Source organism: Heteronotia binoei, chromosome 21, assembly GCF_032191835.1.
Source record: "Heteronotia binoei isolate CCM8104 ecotype False Entrance Well chromosome 21, APGP_CSIRO_Hbin_v1, whole genome shotgun sequence".
Classification (NCBI taxonomy): domain Eukaryota; kingdom Metazoa; phylum Chordata; class Lepidosauria; order Squamata; family Gekkonidae; genus Heteronotia; species Heteronotia binoei.
Window position 1 is genome coordinate 83,625,093 of NC_083243.1, and position 23,389 is coordinate 83,648,481.

A 23,389-nucleotide genomic window follows, 5' to 3' on the forward strand; every position below is an offset into this window, starting at 1 on the left:
TTGTCTTTCTTTATAAAATTTATCAAATATTGTTTAAGTCGTTCTGCCAAAATTCTTGTATATATCTTATAGTCAATATTTAGTAATGAAATTGGTCTATAGTTCTTTACATTCGTGACATCTCTATCTTCCTTAGGAATCAAAGAAATTACAGATTCCTTCCATGTATTTGGTATTTTCCCTTTTATTCTTATCATATTCATCAATTTTTGAAGTTTCGGTACTAATTCTTCTTTAAAAATTTTAAAAAAAATTTTTGTATATCATCTGGCCCAGGTCCTTTTCCAATTTTCATTGCATTAATTGCTGCTTCAATTTCTATTTTTTCAATTGGATCAATCAATTTTTTTTTTCATATATTCAGTTAAGGGTGCTATTTTAATCTTTTGCAAATACGCTTCCATCCTTTCCTTCTTTACTTTAACACATTTAAATAATTTAGCATAGTGTTTGAAAAGTTCTCTCTTTATTCCTTCTTGTTCTACCATCTCTCTTCCATCAACCACAATTTTATTAATAATTTTACTTCCTCTCTTTTTCTTCAGTTGCCAGGCCAAATACTTTCCAGGTTTATTCGCTCCCTCAAAGGACTTCTGTTGTAATTTTTTCAAATTCCATTCCAATTCCTTATTTAACAAATGTCTCATTTGTGCTTGTAGTATTGCAATCTCCCTTATAATTTTCTTTTTCCCTGGCCTTTTCTTCAGTTCCCCTTCTTTTTTCTTTATTTCATTTTGAATGTCCAACATCTGTTTTTCTTTTGCCCTTTTGTCCTTATTGTTTAATGTAATCAATATTCCTCTCATTACGGCTTTATAAGCATCCCACACCATCTGAAATTCTATATCATCTTTATCATATATTTGGAAGAAAGCTTTAGTTTCATTTTCTAGAGATGTCACTAATTCTTTATTTTGTAGTAAATCTTCATTTAATCTCCATCTTCTCACTTTTTTAGACAATTTTGTAATCCATAATATTGGGTTATGATCTGCACCTATCTTCGGTAAGATCTCTATTTTCTTAGTTATAAAGCCTAAGTCCTTTGTACCCCATAACATGTCAATTCTGGAAAAAATATTATGTCTTACTGAAAAAAATGTATAATCTCATACTTCAGGATTAAATTTTCTCCATATATCTTCCAGGTTTTCTTTTGGCAGTTTTCCTTCTTTATTGTTATTTTTTCCCCCAGATCTGTCCAATGTATTCTGAATTGTTCCATTAAAGTCTCCCATAATCATGACCTGGTCATATGTCACTTCATCAAGTTGTTTTATAATGTCTTTTAAAAAAAAATCGTTTGCACCATTTGGTGCATACAGTCACAATAAAAAGGGTTTTTTTCGCATTTATTATTACTTCTACTGCCACAAATCTTCCATCTTTATCTTTAAATATTATTGGGGGGGGCTCCCTCTGGGTGTCCTGCCCCCCCCCAGGGAAAGTGCATGCGCAATACATCGCCTCTCCTTTCCTGGTGTAGTGAACGCTGCGTGGTCACTGTCTGGCTATGCCTGGCAGATGGTCACTGCAATGGCCTCTCCTACATTACTGCACCCGTGGCAACACCTTCTCGCTGGTCCCCCCCCCCCCCCGTTTTCACAGAGTTTGCCACGTCATGGTGCGACCGAATGTCCGGCGGTATAACCAGATGGGCAGGTTGGGCTCACCAACCTCACCAGCCAAGAGAAGGAAAACTCTAACATCAAGCACGGGCAGACAGAGGTCGTTAATGTAGCATCTACCACCTGGAGGACTCGCTGCCGACGTCCCGGCTTACTGGGCCATGGCAGATGACCCCATGGTGAAAGGGTGGAGCCAGTACTGCGCACACTGTGCTTCACCTAAAAATTCCTCTGCGCAGGCCTGAAGGGTATCCACATCCATAACCCACAACATACCAAGTCCTGCAGCAATGGGCAAGGGGCGAAACGGCAGGTGGAAGATGCCACTGGAAGCCGCAGTCCCGATCCTGCATGTAGGCAGTTCAGGGTATTGGTCGCCTGATGCTGACCCGGAGACAAAAGCATTTTTTGGCAGCACCCTGAACGACCAAGCAGCCCTATTTAGGGACAGCACTGCTTGCTTCGTATGGAGAGGGGCCTAGAAAAGGTGGCCTAAACAAAGCTCGTCTCCTCCCCCCCAGTTGGCTAGCCGCGATCAACGGGCATCCTTACTTGTGGTTGAAAAATAACAACAAAGAAAAGGCATGCACCTGCCTCACAAAGTGTGCAAAGACTAAAGCTTGCATGTTGGAACATCAGAACCATGCTTGACACAGTAGACAGTGGTCGCCCTCAACGATGCTCTGCTCTAGTTGCCCATGAACTTCTCAGGCTGAATATCGACATAGCAGCTCTCAGCGAGGTCCGTTTCCCTGAGGAAGGTAGTCTTCAAGAACACGGTGCTGGCTATACCCTCTACTAGTCGGGTAAGTCAAAGGCTGAGAGCCGCCTTTCTGGCGTTGGCTTCATGATCAGGAACTCCATTGCCTCTAAACTCGAAAACCTGCCAACAGATCACTCAGATCGCGTCATGTCTATGCGCCTCCCACTTCAAAACAAGCAGCATGCAACCCTCTTTAGTGTGTATGCCCCAACCCTTCAAGCAGATCCTGCAGAAAAGAACAAGTTCTATGCTGATCTACGCTACCTCGTACGGAAGACCCCTACAGAGGACAAGGTGATCATCCTTGGCAACTTCAATGCCAGAGTAGGTAAAGACTCGGAAGCCTGGAAAGGAGTACTTGGCAAACACGGCATTGGCAACTGCAATGATAACGGGCGCCTCCTGCTAGAATTTTGCACGGAGCATCAGCTCACCATTACTAACACTATCTTCCAGCAGAAAAACAGTCTGAAGACAACCTGGATGCACCCACGGTCCAAGCATTGGCACCTTATTGACTACATTCTGGTGCGCCAGAGAGACCTTCGAGATGTCTTACACACCCGAGTAATGCCCAGTGCAGAATGTCATACGGATCATTGTCTTGTATGCTGCAATCTCCGTCTTCACTTTAAATCTACACCCAGGAGAGGCGGTATCCCCTGGAGGAAGTTTCAGGTTGACAGCCTTCAGTCAGCCGAAGTTAAAGCTGCCTTCCAGGCAAAACTCCAGTCAAGAATTGAGAACCCCAGTTGCCTCACAGATCCTTCTCCAGAAGCACTCTGGGAACACCTAAAAACTACCATCCTGTTGACCTCTAAAGAAGTCCTCGGGTTCTCCACAAGGAAGAACATGGACTGGTTTGATGAGAACAATCAAGAGATCCAAGAATTACTGGCGAAAAAGAGATCTGCCTACCAAGCATATCTTGCTCAGCCTTCCTGTCCTGGGAAAAAAGCAACCAGTCCAGCAGTTTAGCTACCTGGGGTGCATCATCTCCTCAGATGCCAAGATTGACAACAGGCTGGCAAAGGCAAACCGTGCATTTGGCCGACTGCATAAAAGAGTGTGGAGCAACAAGCATCTGAAAAAAGGCACAAAGATCAATGTTTACAAAGCAGTTGTGATGACAACCCTCATCTATGGCTCCGAATCGTGGGTATTATACCGTCATCACCTGCGACTCCTTGAGCGCTTTCATCAGCGCTGCCTTTGCACCATCCTCAACATCCACTGGAGTGACTTTGTGACCAACACTGAAGTCCTCAAGCGGGCGGAGGTTACAAACATCGAGGCATTGTTGTTGAAGACGCAGCTGCGCTGGGCAGGGCATATCTCCAGGATGGAAAACCACCGCCTTCCCAAGATTGCCCTGTATGGCGAACTTTCCACCGGCCATCGAAATAGAGGGGCACCAAAGAAGAGGTACAAGGACTCCTTGAAGAAATCCCTTGGTACCTGTTGCATTAACCATCACCAGTGGTCTGACCTAGCCTCAGATCGCAAAGCATGGAGGCACACCATCCACCAGGCTGTCTCTTCCTTTGAGAACGCACGCATAGCTGGTCTTGAGGACAAAAGGAGATTGAGGAAGAATCGTACTGCTACAGCACCAACCCCAAATCAGACTTTTCCCTTTAGCCACTGTGGCCGGCCCTGCCTGTCCCGCATTGGTCTTGTCAGCCACCAGCGAGCCTGCAGCAGATGTGGACTACTGCACCTTTCTTAAATCTTCATTCACGAAGTCAAGCCGAGAGAGAGAGAGAGAGATTTTTGGGTCCAATTCTGGTTTAATATAAAAATCACACCCCTTTTCTTCTGTTCAGCCAATGAAAAAAACTCCAGCCCCAATTGTTTATTTCATAAAAATTTATAATCCTTTTGTTTAATATGAACTTTTTGTAAGCAAATTATATTACAGTTTTGTTTTTTAATCCAATGAAATATTGCCTTTCTTTTTTGTGGTGAATTTAGTCCATTTACATTTCAAGATAATAATTTATAATCCATCATGGTGCAAATTCTTTATTCTCCTCATAAAATTTACACAGCTCCTGTGTATTTGTAATTGTAATCCTTCTTCCTTGTAGCTCAAAGCTCAAACCTTCAGGTATTATCCATCTATACCTCATTCCATTGTCACGTAGAAATCAGCAATTATTTTTATTACATGTTCTTTTAAGTCTGTCCCTTCTTCTTCAGGTACTCCTCTCATACGTATTTGTGTCTCCATCAATTTACAGTCATGGATTGTTTTTTTTTTTTCTTGCATTTTTAATAAGGTGGAATCCTGGAGTTTAACTTTCCCTTCTACCTCCTGCACTTTTTTTTGACACCACACTGTTTCATTTCTAAGCTCTTCCATTTCTTTTTTAAAGTCCTCAATATCTTTTTAAAATTCTTTTTTGCAAGCATTTATCATCTTTTCCACCCCTTTCATCATCCTAGCTTCCATTGCTTCCAACTGATCTTACATCTTCTCCAATGAGGCAGCCCTTGCACGGGTTACCTTTGACTCTGACATTAAAAAAACAGCGAAAAATTTGATATCACCAAATTAAATTTCAACTATCAGGTTTGATAGATTAGAGCCTTTCAAATGAGCCTAATTTCACCGTCCTCCGACATTCCCAGGCTCAGATATTGATTTTTAAAAAATTTAGCCTCCCAGTAATGACCGCCGATGTTTTTCTATGGTAATACAATCCTAGAGTAGGTCCACTTCTTCAATAATAACTTCCTGCTTTGCTCGCCCCAAGTCATGTTCTCACTGGTAACAAAGTCTCACGATACTTGACGTATTTCCTGTGTTGACTGTAGAAGCTGCATATCTCTGACAATGGTGCTTTCACTCCATGACCACAGGTAGAGCAAACAATAAATTCCTTTCCAATTTTTAACACTGTCCTTAATTTAACAAAGTCCAAAATTCATCCCTTCTCCTCTTCTTCTTCCAAGTTTTCAAACTTTCTCTTTTCACCTTCTAATATTATTTTGTTTGCTTTAAAATAGTCCCGGAATGGTAGATAACAATCAGTACCTTTTTCTAAGGTTATCCAAATCAACACTGGTCACCTCAACTTTTACTACTGAAAATGGCACATGGGAGGCTTTTGAAAGTTCAAAAACAACAAGAAGAGAAGAGATTGGATTTATACCCTACCCTTCAATTAGAATCTCAGAGTAGTTTACAATCTCATTTCCCTTCCTCTCCCCACAACAGATACTCTGTGAGGTAGGTGGAGCTGAGCGAGCTCTGACAGAAAGTGCTCTGAAAGAGCTTGTGGTTGACTCAAGATAACTCCAGCAGCTGCATATGGAGGAGTGGGGAATACAACCCAGTTCTCCCAATTAGAGTCTGCACACTTAACCACTACACCAAAATATTTTATTCAGTGTAGAGGAGGAAAGTTCAGGTGAAATCAAGGGTAAAATGTCTGAGGTGAATCAATAGTAATTCTGAGGTAACTTAGTAAATTCACAATCTCCAGTTAATATGTTTCCATCAAGTGAGATTTTTAAGCTTTTCACAAAGAATCTTTGAGATTAGAGGGTTTGGTTTAAGTGTCTGCTAGATACTCCAGTATAAGTTATTGAGTAACTGACTCTTCACGTTTCAAAAGGAAGGGGTGCACTACCACATACCCAAATTCCTTCTTTTGAAACAAACCAGGGATAACTCCACTCTTTAGAGCTATCTCCCTTTTCAACTGGGCAGGGAATGACTTCTCTAAACTCAAAGCTCTGTCCTTTTTTTTTGGCCTGAATGGGAGTCTTCAGAGATCCTCCCACTCCTTCTTGCCAACCTTCCCAGTCTTCAGTCAATGCCAAACTGAATTATCTTCAGCTTTTAGTTCCCAACTCTTTCTTCTCAACTGTGACCATGGATGTCATAAATTATTTGATAGTGAATTTTCCATAACTTCACTTTAAAATCATGAAGTGTTCTTTTAGATGTCTTTTGTGCCATGTTGGCACCCCAGAATTCTATTATGCAATCTGTGGCCTAGGATATGATGAATAATGTGGTGATGAGTTTGGGGTGACCCAACACAAAAGTCCTGAGTATTGACAATTACTTATGTTTTGGATCTATGTTTTTGCAGCATGGTAGCACCACAACGTGGTGGATCTGTGATTTCTGTGGTGTGATCTGTGACCATGGATGTGATGAGTGATTTGATAGTGAGTTTGGCATGATCCAATGCAAAAATCCTGGCAATCCGTGAGGATCTGTGCTTTGGAACCAATGCAAAAATCCTAGGGATCCATGAGGACCCATGCTTTGGAACAAAGCAGTGGATCCATTAATTTTGTGGTGCAAACTGTGGCTATGGACATGATACATGATTAGATGGTGAATTTGATGGTGAGTTTGCAGTGATCCAACACAAAAATCCTGATGCTCCATGAGAATCTGTGCTTTGGAACCATGTTTTTCCACCATAGTGGTAGCTAAAAGTAGTGGATCTGTGACTTTTGTGGTGCAATCTGTGGCTTTGGACATAACATGAAATTTAGTAGTGAGTTCCAGGTAACTGAAAGTAAAAATCATTAGGATCTGTGAGAATCTGTGGTTTGGAACAACATTTTTGTACTGTTTTGCTGGCTCTGTGTTAATGCACTAATGAGTTAGTTTGGCTTCATCTGGGCATTTTACAGGTATAAACTGCAAGCGTGGCATAGCACTCTGCTAGCATTGGATTAGAACTTGAATGTAATTTTGTATTGCTATATCTTGTTCAAATGATAACTATGTTAGGGTTGTTTCCTTGTGCAGTCCCACATTTTTCCAGCCAGCCACCAGAAAATTTTCTTCTCTAGCCTAACTGAGCGGAATAAGCACCTCCCAGCTGGAGACCTATTGTACCATAGAGTTTTCCCCTCCCAAATGGCTAGAATATCCAGGAAAAGCATAGAGTTTTCCTGGAAACACTAGAGCGGCTGCAACGCACCGGCACCTTAACAAGCTAAAAATAGAACATAATAGTTTATCTATTTCATTATAGACAGTTTCTCCAGACATACATACTAAAAGGAGATCTACCAAATTACAAAATAATTGTGCTGTCTGCCTTCTTAACAATTGATCCAAATTAACTATTTATTTATATAACATTTTTGTAAAACTTTCCCATCTTTAAAATCTCACCCTTTTGAAATCACATACCAGTTCTTATTAAAAATTCCATATCTAATTACCCACAGTTGGAACAACAATTCAAAAATCTTTCTTCCTCAAAGATTTCCACATCTTAGTTTTTGTTTTTTTTAATAACTAATAATATTTATTATTTTAAATTCCATACAGCTTAGTCAAAATCTTTGGTATACAAGTAAGCAAGGTATTATCATTATACATCAAAGTATAAATTAAATAATATAAATAATACATAAAGGAATTCTTTACAATCACTTACACACCTGTAATTCGTTACGTGGACAGTTTACATAACAGGTAAAGACTCAAACTAAATCATAAACATAGATAGTTAATATATGATGAAATCCAGATACTTTTTTGGAGTAGGTAGGCTTTATAAGGATTTCTCATTAATATAAGAAAGAAAAACCATTTCTCAACAAAATTATCAGCTGGTCTTGGATTTTCGTATCTTAATATGCTTGTAGACAATTTATCTTGGATCATCAAGTCCCATATTTTATTGTACCACTGGCGAATAGTTGGACATTTATCTGATCTCCACATTGAGCTATATTGATTTTGGCTGCTAATAATAAAATTGAAAGAAGATCCATTTTTGTTTTAGAGCTTGGTTTGGTATGCCAAATATTTAGGAGGACAGACTCTGGCAAGAAAGAAATGTCGAAATCAATTATTTCCCCTGCAATTTTTATCACTGATTTCCAAAAAGCCTGCACTTGTGAACACTCCCACCAACAGTGCATCAACGCGCCCATTCCCCCACACTTTTTCCAACACCCTGGAGTTGAGATCAGATTGCCACGAAACAACCTCACTGGCGTCATGTACCACCAGGACCACAATTTAAAATTTTGTATTTTAATGTACGTAGATCTAGATTTAAATAGAGAGCTTTTCCAAAGGGTTTTCCATTGCTCTTCTGAAAACATTTTCTGGCAGTCCTTATGCCACTGATTCTGCTGTGAGGCAACCCGGCCCCACTCCCTTCCATTCAGCACTCGGTAAATGCAAGAGATTGCCCCTCTAACCGAGGAGGAACCAGCCTTTAATCGAGACTCAAAAGAATTTGGTGTTCTATTTGCACAGGTAAACGGGATTACTTTGTTCAAAGCATTAAATAATTGATAATATTGCATCCACGGTATTGTCATTTTAAATTTTGTCTCCAATTGTATTTTTGTACTTATTTTGCCATTAGTTGTAATGTCAATTAGCCTAAAAATGTTTTTATCTCTCCAAATTTTGAATTCACTTATTGCTTCGCCAGGTGGAAACCAGGGCTGTCCAAGAAAGGACATGAACGGTGATGTTGCTGGAGTTAGAGTTTCTCTATATTGATCCCAAATTTTCAATGTGTGCTCCAAAAATGGGTTGTCCAATATTAGTCTTGGTCTGTCAAACCTTCTAAGCCAAATGCCCTCATGTAAGAGGATATTTCCCAAAGCTGCCTTCTCAATACTAAGCCAAGGGGTGTCACACTCAGGTAGCGCATATATAAGGATATGTCTCAGTTGGGATGCTAAATAATATTTTTCCAGGAGCGGAACTCCCAGACCACCAAGTTCTGTCAGCCTACAGATTAGAGATTTTGAAACTCTATGTTGTTTGGAGTTCCATAAAAAGTCTAAAAAATTTTTTTGCCATTTCTTAAACTCCAATTTGCCTATTGAAATAGGCAAATTTTGAAATAAAAAAGTAGTTTAGGAAATAAAAAGGACTTCAAAAGGTCCACTTTTTCTAAAATTGAAAAGTTGTATTTTGACCATTCCTCTATTGATTTTTAATTGAAAGAATAGTTGGGGAGTAATTTGCCTGAAATAAATCCTTAAGGTTAACTGGAAAATTAATCCCCAAATATCTCCAAGATTTTTCTACCCATTTTTAGTTGAAATTCCTCAGAATATCTAGTTTTAAAGAGGAAGTTACCACCATAGGATAGATTTCTGATTTCAGGAAATTAACTGTAAAGCCGGAGTGTGCGCTGAATAAATCAATAACCTTCTTCAGATGTTGTAGAGAAACCATAGGGTTGCTGAGGTAGAATAACGTATCGTCAGCAAACAAGCTGACCTTGTGTGTCTTACCTTTCAGCGAAATGCCCTCTATTTCTGGGTTTTCCCTGATGGCGTGAGCTAGTGGTTCAAGAGACAGTGCAAATAAAATCGGTGACAGTGGGCAGCCTTGACGGGTGCCTCTACTTAGAATTAAAATATGTGAATGGAAGTGGTTAACATCAATCTGCGCATTTGGTGAGTCATAAATAGCATTAATTGAGCGAACAAAATTGGGACCAAATTGCATAAAACTTAAAACAGATTTCAAAAAGGGGATTTCTAATTTGTCAAACGCTTTTTCGGCATCCAGGGAGAGAATCAGCGAGGGAATTTTGGATATCCTACAGTAGTGTATTACGTTGAGAGTTCTGCGTATATTATCAGCTATAGATCGCCCTGGTATAAAACCAGATTGATCATTGCTAATGTTGTTTGCTATTATTTTATTCAACCTTTCCGCCAAAATTGTTGAGAAAATTTTAAAATCATGATTTCATATTTATATTGGGCGGTAGGAGGAGGGACTCAATTTATCTTTCCCTTCTTTGTGTAATACAATAACTCTCACCTCTTTCCATGAGTTAGGTAATTTACTGTACGTCATTACATGAATACAAGTGTTAAGAAGATGTTCTTCAATTTGATCTTTAAAATGCTTGTAGAATTCTATCGGGAAGCCGTCTCTTCCCACCGCCTTGTTGTTTTTAATTTTTGCCAGTGCCACTCTCAGCTCTGTTAAGTTAATTGGTTTGACTAAAAAAGAGGAATGGTCCTTTGACAATAACTTATTAAACTTAATAGAATTTAAATATTCCACAATCTCTTTAGGATTGGGGTTAGATGTAATATACATTTTTTTATAAAACTGAAGGAAAGTTTCGGTGATGTCTTTTGATTTGGAAACAATCCGACCAGCAGATGTTTTAATAGCGTGAATCAATGAGTTTGTTTTCTGTTGTGAAATTTTGTTTTTCAAGAGTTTAAGTGACCTGGAAATTCTGGTAATATATTTTTGTTTTAAGTATAGTAGTTCTTTTTTGAATTGTAGATGTTTCAATTAGTTCTAATTTTTTCCTTTCCAGATCTAGTTTTCTGAGCATCTTCTTGCCTCCATATTTTATGTGCTTTTTCTTTAATAAAGAAATACTAGATTGTAAGTCCAGAATTGTTTGTTGTTTTCCTTTTTTACATTTGGATGCAATAGAAATCAGTTTACCCCTTAAAACTGCTTTAAAAGCATCCCAGACATACTCCTGGGAAACTCCACACGTTGCATTGAATGAGAAGTAGTCCTTAATTTGTTTTTCAATTTCTTCAGAAACTGTTGAATTAGTTAGCAGTAGTTTATTTAATGACCAACGGGGCCCCTTGTCATCTGAGTCTTGTGAAGAGAGATCACAAAAGACCCAAGCATGATCAGAGATGTTTCTCAACCCAATGGAGGCATTTAAAAATTGGAGCCACCAAACTCTCTCCCTAACCAGAAACCTTCCTATTAAGCAAGGGAGGCTAAACACACTTCAGTAAATGTAAAAAATATAACAAACCACTCCTTCCCTCCCTTTCATACATTTTAAAGCAAGCTTCTAAATATGCTATCAAAAGTAACTTCTAGGCTTTCAATTCAAGAGTTATTTCAACCTATTAGACCTTAACATATGTGTATTATTACATTATAGCTAACCATTAGTGAGCAGAGTGACTATACTTTTAAAATACTTTTTATCCCTACATTCAAAATTGTGTTCCCAAAAACCTTAAACATAATTCATTAACACCAGTTTTAACCAGGTTTTCTTACACTCCCTCTCTCCCCCTATGAATTATTAAACGAAGTAAATTCATGCATGGCTTAGTTCAACAAGTATTCTACAAGGTAATCCAACTGTCTTCCAGTTTACCTGTCACCTAATATTAGAAATAAAAAAGGAAATTTCATTTATCATCAAGAAGTTTCATATAACAATCAATATTAGTTTAAAGTGACAGATTATTTTATTTTATCAAAGTTTCCCTCTTTGGAACACTTTTCCCTAACCCCCCCTCCCTCCCCCCCTTACATTTATTAAGTAAAATTAACTCTCACATGACTTAATCTTAAGTGCACTTTCAGAAATAGTCCATATGTCTTCTGGTTTACCTGTCATCTATAAATTAGAATTAAAAAGAAAAATATTTCATTCACCCTCTTAACAAAAAATCATCATGTGATCACTATGTCTTCTAGATTGCTTGTCATCTATAAATTACACTTAAAAAGAAAAATATTTCATTCAACCTCTTAACCAAAATTCATTATGTAAAAGTATTTCATTCAACCTCTATAGAGTTTATGTAGCAAACAACTCTTATTAAGGGTGTTAAATCAAATTAATAAAAATTCATTCTGTAACAATCAATGCATCTTTTAAGTGGTAAATCCTATTGACAATAATTCATTAATCACAACTCTTAACCCTATTCTGTTATCCAATTCATTCTCATAATAAAAAACTAAATCCCATTAAAGTCACTATAATAAATTTAAACTGCAGGAAGTCCTCCATAAATTTGTCTTTGCTAAATATTCATACTCAGTTCAGAGGGTAGTTGCCAATTTCTTTAGAGCATTCTTATACATAGTCTTTCTAGTCACTCTGCATACTCTTCCGAAGTACGTTCCTTTGTAGTTCCAATGAAGTTCCTATAGGGCATAAGTTCAAACCATTGCAGAGGCTTGCTGGTCTTCTGCCGTTGGCAAAAAGGCGCGCAAATCCTCCTCCTCTCTGTTTGACAGTTTTATGTTGAGGTTGTCCAGAAGCAATTTCCCCATTTCAACGTCTGATGCCTTGAATAATGTGCCCCCTTTATACACTAAAATGTCAGATATTGGGCTCCATCTAAATCTTATATTTTCATTATAAAGCTTAGTAGGAAAGAATTTCAGTTTCTTCCTTTTCTCCAGTGCCTCAGCTGGCAGATCAAGCAAGACTAACACTTTTTGCCCCTCAAAATTCAGTGCTCCTTGCCTTCTAGCCTCTTGGAGGATTTTATCTCTTGTTTTGGGATATACAAATTGTACTAAAATATCCCTTGGTCTTTCGTTTCTTGCTGACACTAAGCGTCCCAAGCGCATTGCCCTAGCAATACCCAGGGCTGCATTGCTTTCTTGTGTAAATACCCTGGCCAGCCATTTAGACATGAACAATGCAAAGTCCATATTCTCTTCCGCTCCGTCTTTGATCCCTCTGAATTTTAAATTAAGTGCCCTCCAGCGATTTTCCAGGGCTATTATTCTAGTGTTTAATAGAGATTCTTTGGCTTTCAGATGTTTTAGATCAGATTGTAGAGCTAATGAGGCTTCCGCTGTACGCTCCGCTATTTTAGCTGTCATTTCTAAATCATTCGCTATTTCTTCCACCCTTTTGTTGACTGGTGCAAGTAAGCTTTCTACAGTTTCTTTAAAGTAAATGTGGATATCTTCCTTTAACTGCAGCAAGTCTTTTTTACAAATTGGGGCTTCCTCATTATTCAGTTGGTCTCTGCTAGGCGAATTCTGCCCTGGGGCCATATTAGAGTCTGTCGTGGGGGAAGATTTTTCCTGCTCTGGGGAAGAGTTGGGAGAGAAAAAGTGTCTTACCGATGGTGATGCGTCTACGATAGCTTCCACTTTTATTTTCGTTGTTTCTTTAGCCTTCACTTTGGTTTTAAAAAATTTTCCCATCTGGGATCTAGTACAAAGCCTGCAAGTTAGCTATAAGGCCCAGGTTTAGCCGGGAAGGTTGAGGAGCTTCACTGAGACGCGTTCGCCATTGCTCAGCGACACCTCCCCCCCCCACACATCTTAGTTTTTGCCACTTAATTCAACCATATTAAAAATACGGACTAGCTTATTAGTTTAACAATATCGTCATTATAATGAGCATAAGAAACAAATATCTTTATTAAAAGCAAATCTGCCAGATTGCAAAATACTTACGATGTCTGCCTTCTTAAAAGTTAATCTAAGTTAACTATTTTTACATAAAAACTATTTTCAAAACTTTTCAGTCCTTTAGCTTTTATATCTATATTACTCGAGGAGAAACAACTTAATATAGCCCAAAAATCTCACTCAGCTTTTTAAAATCGCATGTCAGTTCTTATTGCAAGTTCCATATCCGGGTTATGTCGCCTGGAGCTCAGCAGGGTCTGCGGATTCTCTCTTCTGCGGCCCCTCTGAATCAGGTGGGTGGGCACCGCAAGGAGACCTTGAAGGGGTTTTCTTTCGGCATGGGACTTTTACAAGAAGTCAGGGGCAGAGTGGTGGCTGTTCCTGTTCTTCTTGTATGCCCCGAAGCTCCTTCGACATGATAGCCATTATAGCAGAAAGAGGTGAATGCCGGACAGCTTGTTTTTTTTCCTTTCAATAAGCTTTTGATCTATCGCTTCTCTACCTCAAGCATAACAGTTCTACGTGGCAAGTAAGCGTGCTTTCAATACCACTGGCTAATGGGTCGTTTTACATAACAGCAAGTGGGTCAGTTCAAAGGAAGGGGAAAAGGTCGATTACATCTCCACTTTCCCTGTTAATGAGTCTTCTAAAAGTTAAAGAACATTTTTGAACATTGGAAATAATCTGAATTAGACTGAATACAGATACTTAAATCGACCTGGACTATAATTGGATATGTGTTGAAGAGGCTATTATTTGGCTTCAATATGGTCTGAACAAAAATAGAGATATTTCTTTTTGTCGTCTAATTGTAATTGAAATGCTAACATTCAAAATCACAGCTGAAGGATGACAGAGTAGTAGTAGAAGCGCCCACTGGGTAACTCTGGTCAGACCAGTCTCAGTTGCAGTTCTAAGGAAGACACTCACACAGACAGCCGGTTCAACAAACTGTATTGGGTTCAGGCAGATATCAAAGTCAAGAAGCAGTCCAATAGTCATACACTTACATCCAATAAAACAGGCAGAAGTACAGATACAAAGTCCAAACGAATAGTCAATATACAGTCCACAGTCATCAATTCCAATAGCCATCCAACAGTATGCCACGCTATATCCATCCTTTCCTATCCCACACTGAACAGGTAGCTGGCTACTGCATTTCAAGTCGCCTTAGCCAATCCTATTCAAAATTGGTTAATGGCTCACACCTGATGACACTATAGCACCTGTACTCAAGGATGACACAATCTTTTGGCAGTTCCAATTCACCTTAAAGTAATAGGACACTGACAGAGGAGATTTGGAAAGACAGACTAATTGGGTCTCTGAGCTACTTTTCAACGGATTAATAGACTGAGTTTGTTGACAGAGAAAAATGGCATTGCCAAGTGAAAGCTTTTATAAAAAAGACATATTAAGCAGCATAAATTCTCTGAAGCAGGATCTTGGTTCGTTAACAGAGTTGATTAAGAATCAAATGGGAGCTTTTGTGCTGAAAGCTAGCGAAATCTCAAATCTACATGAGTAGAGTGTTAAAGAGAACCTGGTGACGTCTGTGGAATTGAAAAAGGAGAGTGATCCACTGGGAAATGAACAAAAGAAAACTAAAATGGAACCCTATGGTGCAGATAAAAAGAAAAACCGGAAATCAAGACTGATTGAAGTTTTGTCGAGAGGAACAAAGGCTGTGGAATGCTTCCTACTTCTACCGAGAAGAAGGACTGCGTTAAGGAGAAAGAAGGTGCATCTCAACCAAAAAATCATGATGTGGAAATTTTTCAGGAAGAAGGGTTTTTGAACTGTCTCTCTCACCCCTATATGTCACTTTGTTGGAGTTATGTTCTTCTTATTTCAATCTGTATGTATTATATTTATCAGATTTTAAATTTGTTGTGTTTAATTTGATATGTTTTACTTATTGTTAGTGTAATGTTTTAATGCTGTAAGCCACCCTGAGCCCGCTTTGCGGGATAGGGCGGGGTATAAATCGCAAATTAAATTAAACTAAACTTTATATATGCAGATATATCTGCATATTTAGTGTTATGACTATATTACCTTGCTCCATGGATGGATCAGGAGAACTGTGGAATTGTGTAGAGCTCCTCCCCTGGAGTACTCAACTATTTAGGTGGGAAATGTTCTGATTGGCTCCAGCTTGGAGGGTCTCCTCCCACTCAGTTACTAGGCTAGAGAAGAACATTTTCCAGTGGCTGGCCTGTGGCTGTGCGGTACCCATGTGTACCTGCACAAGGACAACTCAATGAACAACTATTACTGATAAGTACAACACTGTTTTCTCCCTAGGCCCCACCCCCAAATCTCCCGGAGTTTTCCAACCTGGATCTAGCTATCCTACACCCCCCATCCCCCACTAGTGACTAGAGGGGACCTGGCAACCCTAATAGAAGGAGGTACTCTGTTAACTAGAGCGTCTTGAAATATTGCAGGCGGGTTGATAATACGTCTAGACGTACTATGTTTTCTAAACAAAATGGTAATGTAAAACAGACTGTGAGAGTTAAAAACAGACTGACATGTGCTTTTCAATTTTCCCCTTTAGCTTATTCTATCCAAAATGTTCTTTAAAATGTTTGGTTTTTAGTGAGAGACCTTCCTGGGTATGATAACTTTCCTAAAATAGGTTATAGGAGAACTAGAAATTTTCAGATTCTCTGATTTGATCTGATTTTAAGAAAACATCAGTGGTTAAAGGCATTGGAGGACATCATAAATGCGGGGTTTGCTCTGCTTGCCCTTTATCTTTGGATTTAAAAGACTTTAAACATCCCACTACAGGCTTTAAGGTCACTTTGCATGATACCACCACCTGTTCAACTAAAGCTTGTATTTATATCATTTTGTGTCCTTGTTTAAAAATTTATTGTGGCAGTACCAGACGTGCTGTCAGGACACGTGTTTTGGAACGCAAGTCTCGTGTAAAAAATCTAATTTCAGAGGCTCCTCTCACTGAGCATTTTCGCCAATTTGCACATGATCCTAATGATTTGAGGTTTTTTGTTTTGGAAAAATTTCCTACATGACTCCAGGGTAAAGTAGATCTCCATAAATGGTTGCTCAGGCAGGAAATGCGTTGGATTTTCATACTGAATTCCTTAACACCCAATGGATTGAACAGTGATTGAGATCTTTCGTGTTTTTTGTAGCACTGACTTTTTATTGACAATGATTTTTATAATGCATTTATAATGCATTTGCATGTAAGTTCTATTGTGGACCTCTGTGGATATTATGTCTGATATTTTCTGATTTAAAGAGTGTAGAATGTACTGTAACTTTAAGAATTTAGGTAATTTGTGACACCTGTTCATATATATTCTGTGAGGTGTGGCCGTGTGGTGCCGCTTTAATCTGCAGTAAAGAAGTTTAGCTATTGCTTTGTATAAATGATTCAGAATTAGTGAAGGTTTGTATGTATGCTTTTTTGTTACATTTTTTTAATTGTGTTTTTTAGCTTGTTGGTGATACTCTTATATTATTTCTTGTGCAGCTTGTTAAAGCCTCAGGTGAAACAGGGCTATATGCGCTTCCCTGTCACTCAATTGCGCTCTGCTGCTCATGCAAAATAGCGGTGCACCGCTTTTCGCTTGTATGTCTTCCCAGCTTTAAGAATTGTGAAGTTGCGCTGTGTCGCCTTAGCGGAATAACGCTTTGAATTCTTCTATGCACACCTTCCTGGCTGAAAAGATTATTATCTTCTTGGAATTGTACTTCACAGCATTTCAAGGCTTTCCCCGGACTTCTATCAACAAGAAAGGAACAAGGGGATATGTTCTTATCATTTGTATGATTTTGTAATTATGTATTACAATTGGTCTCTTTAACAAGTAATTTATTTATATAAAGTTTTTCATAGTAAGGTGGGTTGTTCGTGGATGCCTTTGGGCTTTGTTCCTGCCCCACCTGGGGATTGGCAACCCTAACTATGTGTCAGGATTCTAAAGGTGCCTGCAGACTCAAAAAAGGTTGGAGATGTTTGCCTTAGAGTCTCTATTGCAGGGGTATCAAACATACAGCCTAGGGGCCAGATCAGGCCTCCAGAGGGCTCCTATCAGTCTGCTTCCTTCTCCCTCTTTCTTGCTTCCTTCAGTTATCAGAGACAGAAACAAAATACTGCAAGAGTGCCAGGCCTGTAGCCAGGATTTTAAAAGTTGAGGGGCATGTAAAAAAGTCAGGGAGCAGTTAGAGGCTCCCCTCCCCTAGCCATCACTGCCTGACCTTCCCTCCCGCCACCACCACCAATTGAGAGCTCTTTTAATGGTGTGAGAGGGGCAGTGGCTACTCCTGGGTATGCCTCTTGAGCAATTTAAATTGTGGGGGGAGGGGGTGACCCCCAGCCTCTCAGCTTTCATCCCTGGAGAGAAAGGGAGGGAAGGTCAGGACACCTGAGTTGGGGCACCCAACAGGAGGCTGGGGGGCAAGGCCCACACAGACCCACCTGTAGCTACAGGCCTGAAGAGTGCTAATCTTTTAAGCTTGTTTTATTTAAAGGTTTTTTTAAAAAATTATTTTTAATTGTGTTCGTGTCTTTTATAAAGTTTTTGTCTCTGTGGCATTACATATTATGACACACATGCCCTGCCCAACAAGGTGTCATTCTGGCCCTCATAACAAATGAGTTTGACACCTATGGTATATGATAAGAAAAGTGGAATCCTAGAACACCCATACTTTGTTGTTACTCTAGGGTTCTTCTACACTTTATGGTAAACCTTCTGAAGCTGCAATTTCTTCCAAGGCACTGATCTTTGTAAAATGGAGACCAATGATTCTGGGAAATCTCCATGCTCCACCCTGAGGTTGGTGATATCAGGTGAAGAACAGTGATATGACTGGATAGCCATTTTTTTTCTGATAATGGAAATAAAAAGTGAATTTTTGTTTTAAATTGCAAATGTTAAATTGCAAATGTATTGAGTGTTAAATTAAGCTGTTAATGTTTCATGTCCTGATATGTTTATGCTGCATGTATTTTGTAAAAATATTCAGGGTTGATTCTATTGCTGTTTTCTTAATTATATTCTTTAGTAATTCTTGTATTCACTTTTTCCCTCTTTCCTTGTAGGTATCAGATCTACATATCAGTAAGTTTAGGGATCCCGCTCGATCTCCTGATTTTGAAAAATTCTGTACTGAAACCATTAATATACTTCAACCAGCTCTTGTTTTAGTAACAGGTGAGCTATCTACTTCTCCCTGTCTCCCACCTTCCACCCCTAATTTCATTTAAGAATGCATTACAGTAGTTTAGCCTTGAGGCTCTGAGGAAATCAATGACATTTTAGGTCTTGACTTAAAAGGAAGCATTATACGCTTGTCACTAGATGGGTGAGCAAGGGAGACCTGACCCGAGCCTGCCTCGACAGGATGGCTGGAATATAAATGCCAAATTCCAACAATAATTTTTTTAAAAAAATTAAAGTGCAGGAATTAATCCAGGAGCACCTTGAGGCTAAACTCCATATAAGTCTCCCATTGTCCCTCCAATTTTTCAGTTATAAGATCTGAATATAATTGTGGGATTCACCATCAGTTGATTTGCTTCTACTTAGTCTCTTTTTATATAGTTCTTGTGGTGTTTAGCATCTGCTCAAGCGGCCCTGTTGTTGGATGCCTTGGAGGTGGGTTGGCAGCTAGATATGGACTTTCTGTGTTATACTACTGGTTCTGGAAAACTTTGACCAAGAAAGGTGAAGCTGGCTGGCTCACGCTCTATATTTAGGATACTGGTTAAGATTTTTTTAAAAGTAAGGGTTTCATTGTCTATTTGTTTTAGTTACACTGGTGGTGTTTTATGTTAATTTGGTTATATTTAAATATACTTTGTTTTATCTGTTTATATTGTTAACTACCTTGGGGGTGGTTTTGGCCAAGAAATTGATGTTTTTTAAATTCCAAAAAATAATATTCATTGGTTAAATGAAAATGCTGCTTCATGACTGACTGAAGAAGGTATCAGTTGATAGTGATGGCACTGCATTTGAAATCCAGACACAGTGTCACCTGAAGATATAGTGCAGGACAGGTCCCCACAAAACTTCATAGATAAATAATAGTCTCACACTTAATTACTAACCTTGGTTCTATAAATATTTATTTTTAAAAGGTAAGCCTCTCATTTAAGAAGAGCCTGTGCCCTTGCTCCCTAGCCCTCTACCTGCTGTACTGGTGTCTGGCTGTAATACAGTGATACTCACTCAGTGGCTTGAGAGCCACATGTGGATTTTTATATACTGCCTGTGGCTTCCTCCTGTTCCAACGTGGCACTTGCTCCATGTTTCAGGAAAATGGGTAATGCCATTTTCCATTGGGGCCTGTAGTTGGCAGGAGGTTCCCACCTTGCAATGGTGCTGCTAGAAAGACTGAAAGATGGGTAAGCTGTGAGTCTCCTGGACCTTCAGTCCTTGTGCCAGAGATGGAAGTAAAGGGTCCATCTTTTCTAACCTCCCCACTTCTTTGCTGCCTTCTCATTCCATAATCTAGGTTGCTTTTAACATATGAACATAAGAAACTGCCTTATACTGAATCAGACCTTTGGTCCATCAAAGTCAGTATTGTCTTCTCAGACTGGCAGCGGCTCTCCAGGGTCTCAAGCTGAGGTTTTTCACACCTATTTGCCTGGGCCCTTTTTTGGAGATGCCAGGGATTGAACCTGGGACCTTCTGCTTCCCAAGCAGATGCTCTACCACTGAGCCACAGTCCCTCCCCTAGGAAAGCAGTTACTTTTTAAACATTCAGCCTAATAAAGATCTGACTAAGTTCTAACAGTAGTAGGGAGAGACAACCTTCAGAGGTATTCTGGTAATTTAAAAGTTATAATTGTATATTTAATATTATTATATTTTATATCATTACATGTATATGTTTGGTGGGGTAGTGTACATACATGGCTCTTTTGGTTGAGTTTAATTGTGGACTTGGCTCTCTATGTGGTTCCAAATGCATACTAGTAGGTACTACCATTGTTGATTTGGGTTAAACCTGAGACCTACCTGAGATGCTGTTTCCTTAGGGTTGTCAAATCCAACTCAGGAAATACCTGGGGACTTTGGGGGTGGAGCCAGGAGACTTTGGGGGGTGAAGCCTGGAGACTTTCCCATCCCTAAAATAAATAAATAAAACACAGCAGTGGCATTCCCTTGAACAATCTTAATTTCTTCCTCTATTCTGCCTTCAAAAGGTTCCCCAGCAGCTGCACTTCCACTAAATGAAAGTGAACACACACACACACACACTCACAAAGCAGCCAAAGTGAACATTTTGCAGGCCCACACTTTTGTGATCTCACTGGGGAAATTTACTCACAGGAGATGCTGAATGTAGCAATCTGCTGTATTTCAACCAACTTCTTCAGACTGACACAGGAAAATGGAAGTTCTGCATAGATAAAGTTTTCCTCTATCCTATAATCAGGTTCTGGTTAACTCTTTACTATCCATACAAACAACTTCTGAAATGAATGCAAAACAGAGGGACTGTGCTGGCTTGCTCTCTCACATACTCACCAGGAAGAGCCATGTGACTCTGTGTGCTTGCCCTACCCCCATGCAGCTTTGTCCTGCTGAGATTTAAAGGCACACACAACTTCCAAAACACAAATAGTCACTTGGAAGCTTCTTCGAAGCCTGCTGAGATTTAAAGGCACATGGTGGTTGTTGTGGTGGGGAGGAGCTGGGGGATCCCGTGTTAAGACCTGGGGACTGGCAAGCCTATGCATTCTCTCTTTTTGTGTTGTCAAACTGAGATGACACACCAGAACCTCTGTATTTTCAGTTTTCCTGAGATAAATTTGGTTCATGCTTCTGACTCTCTAATACCATCCTTTTCTAGCTCCCAAAGACCAGTTGGGAAGCTGATGAAGAAAGAAACGGCCCAAGCATCAGCTTGTGAAGAGGATTATTCTCCTCTGGCCTCTACTCTTATGCAACCACTAATCTGAGTTTCTCTCTTTTTTCTACTTGAATCCTAACTTTTAATTTACTTTATTTTGTAGATTTTTATCTTTTCATTTTTGAATTGTTTTAAAGATGTATACTAAATGCTGCAGGATAGAAATGTAATAATTAAATATACACCTAAGTTAAAAGTTGGGGTAATAACATGAAAGAGGAGATTCCTCCCCTTGCGTGTACTCTGTGGTCATAGTTTCAGGATAGTGGGTAGAAGATAGCAATCTTTCTTCCAGTCCATTACCTCTTATCCAGCTCTGAGCCAACAAGGAAAGAGCAAGGCTGGATCCAATTAACCAGGCTTGCCACCGCCTCTCATCCATCTTGTGGTAAGGTATTGAAGATCTGTGTCGCTTAATGTTGGGGTGAAGATCCCCAAGCAATGGGTGACCTCAAGTTCAGCACTTTTTCATTTGGCAAAAAGCATTTAAGGATAAAGCAAAGAAATTAGGAGTATCTCTGAAATAATGGCAGACCTTTGGTCATTCCATAATTTGGTGTGGGGGTAATCTCTTGAGTCCTCTCCAGCACCATATTCCTTCCACGTCAATTACAGCCATTTTAATTTTTGCCTTTTAAGTCAAATAGGAGCCATTGACTTCCACAGTGAAAAACATGGGCTGAGGTCCTCCTAGACTCAGTACCCACTGGTCCAGTCATTGGTGTCTCTGGAGTGTGGGACAGAAATATGTTTTGTGCATGCATGCCTGTGCCTCATATTGCAGTCCTTTTATTTTGCTGGACAGAACACAGAGCAAGTGCTATGCCTGTTTATCTACGTAGCCCAGCTGGTTTCTGTTTCTCAATCAGACTAGTGTGCAACAAAAGGGCAAAATTCAGGAATTGGCTTTTTATATAAATTATATTAAGATTGGTACAGCCAATCTGGCATTCTATTCCACATCTGTCGTAGTGATCAGCATTTGAAACATGGTATATTCCATTAATGTGTATGATTTTTAAAGAATTTGCTATGGTTTTTTCCCCTCTTTGTTGACAGGTGACTTGACTGATGCCAAAACAAAGGATAACATTGGGTCTGATCAGGTAGAAGTGGAGTGGCAAACTTACCAGACAATCCTGAAGAGGTCTAAGGTCATGGAAAAAACCAAATGGATCGACATTAAAGGGAATCATGGTAAGAGAGAAATCAGGCCAAAGATGAACATGGAGTGGGAGGGTTACCAGATATACATCTTCACATGTCTATTGATTCATGAGTGAAAAAGAGGTTGAGTTTGTTTGCTGGTTCTTTTTCATCAGAAAATCAAGTACCTGGGAGAAGAAGCTAAACCCTGCCCTCTTTCTTAGCTAGTAGTAATAATTATTATATGGCAGTGCAATGTAGTATAGCCAGGAAATCCTACAATTGCCTGGCAGCCAGAAGTTATAGCCCTTTTAGTATAACATATCACTAGGTGGCGAGCTAGACTTGTTTTTTTTAAAGGCATGAGATGTGTCAGGTGGTTTGCCACCACCAGCCTCTGCATCACACCGCTGGTATTCCTTGGAGGTCACCCATCCAACCAACCAGGGCCAACCCTGCTTAGCCTCTGAGATCTGACAAGATCAGGCTTACCTGGGCTATCCAGGTCAAGATACCTAGTGAGCAATCTTAAGCATGTCTACTGAGAAGTCCCATTTTATTCAGTGAGTCATACTTCCAGGAAAACGTTTGGATTGCAGCCATAATCTTACAGGGCTTTGTTGTCTGAAGCATTATCTCCAGCTTGGTTCTGCTACTGGAAGTGAGCCACTGTAACAAAAATACTTTGAACAGCTGTGTTAAGGCTTTAACCCTTCCCCTTAGCTGCATGCTCCTTTTTCTCCAAAGAGAGTAAATAGGCCCTTCGTACATTACATGTGAATGCATAAACTCAAGAATAAATGC

The 23,389-nt window shown here is 39.4% G+C and overlaps 1 protein-coding gene across 1 annotated transcript in view; it reads left to right on the forward strand.

The window, feature by feature from the left end:
• TMEM62 (transmembrane protein 62) overlaps positions 1–23,389 on the forward strand; it is a 74,743-nt gene that overhangs the window by 9,874 nt on the left and 41,480 nt on the right. The window contains exons 2-3 of the mRNA XM_060262301.1: positions 18,615–18,726; positions 22,499–22,636. Coding sequence (XP_060118284.1) covers positions 18,615–18,726; positions 22,499–22,636 — 250 coding nt within the window. The remainder of the gene's footprint in view (positions 1–18,614; positions 18,727–22,498; positions 22,637–23,389) is intronic.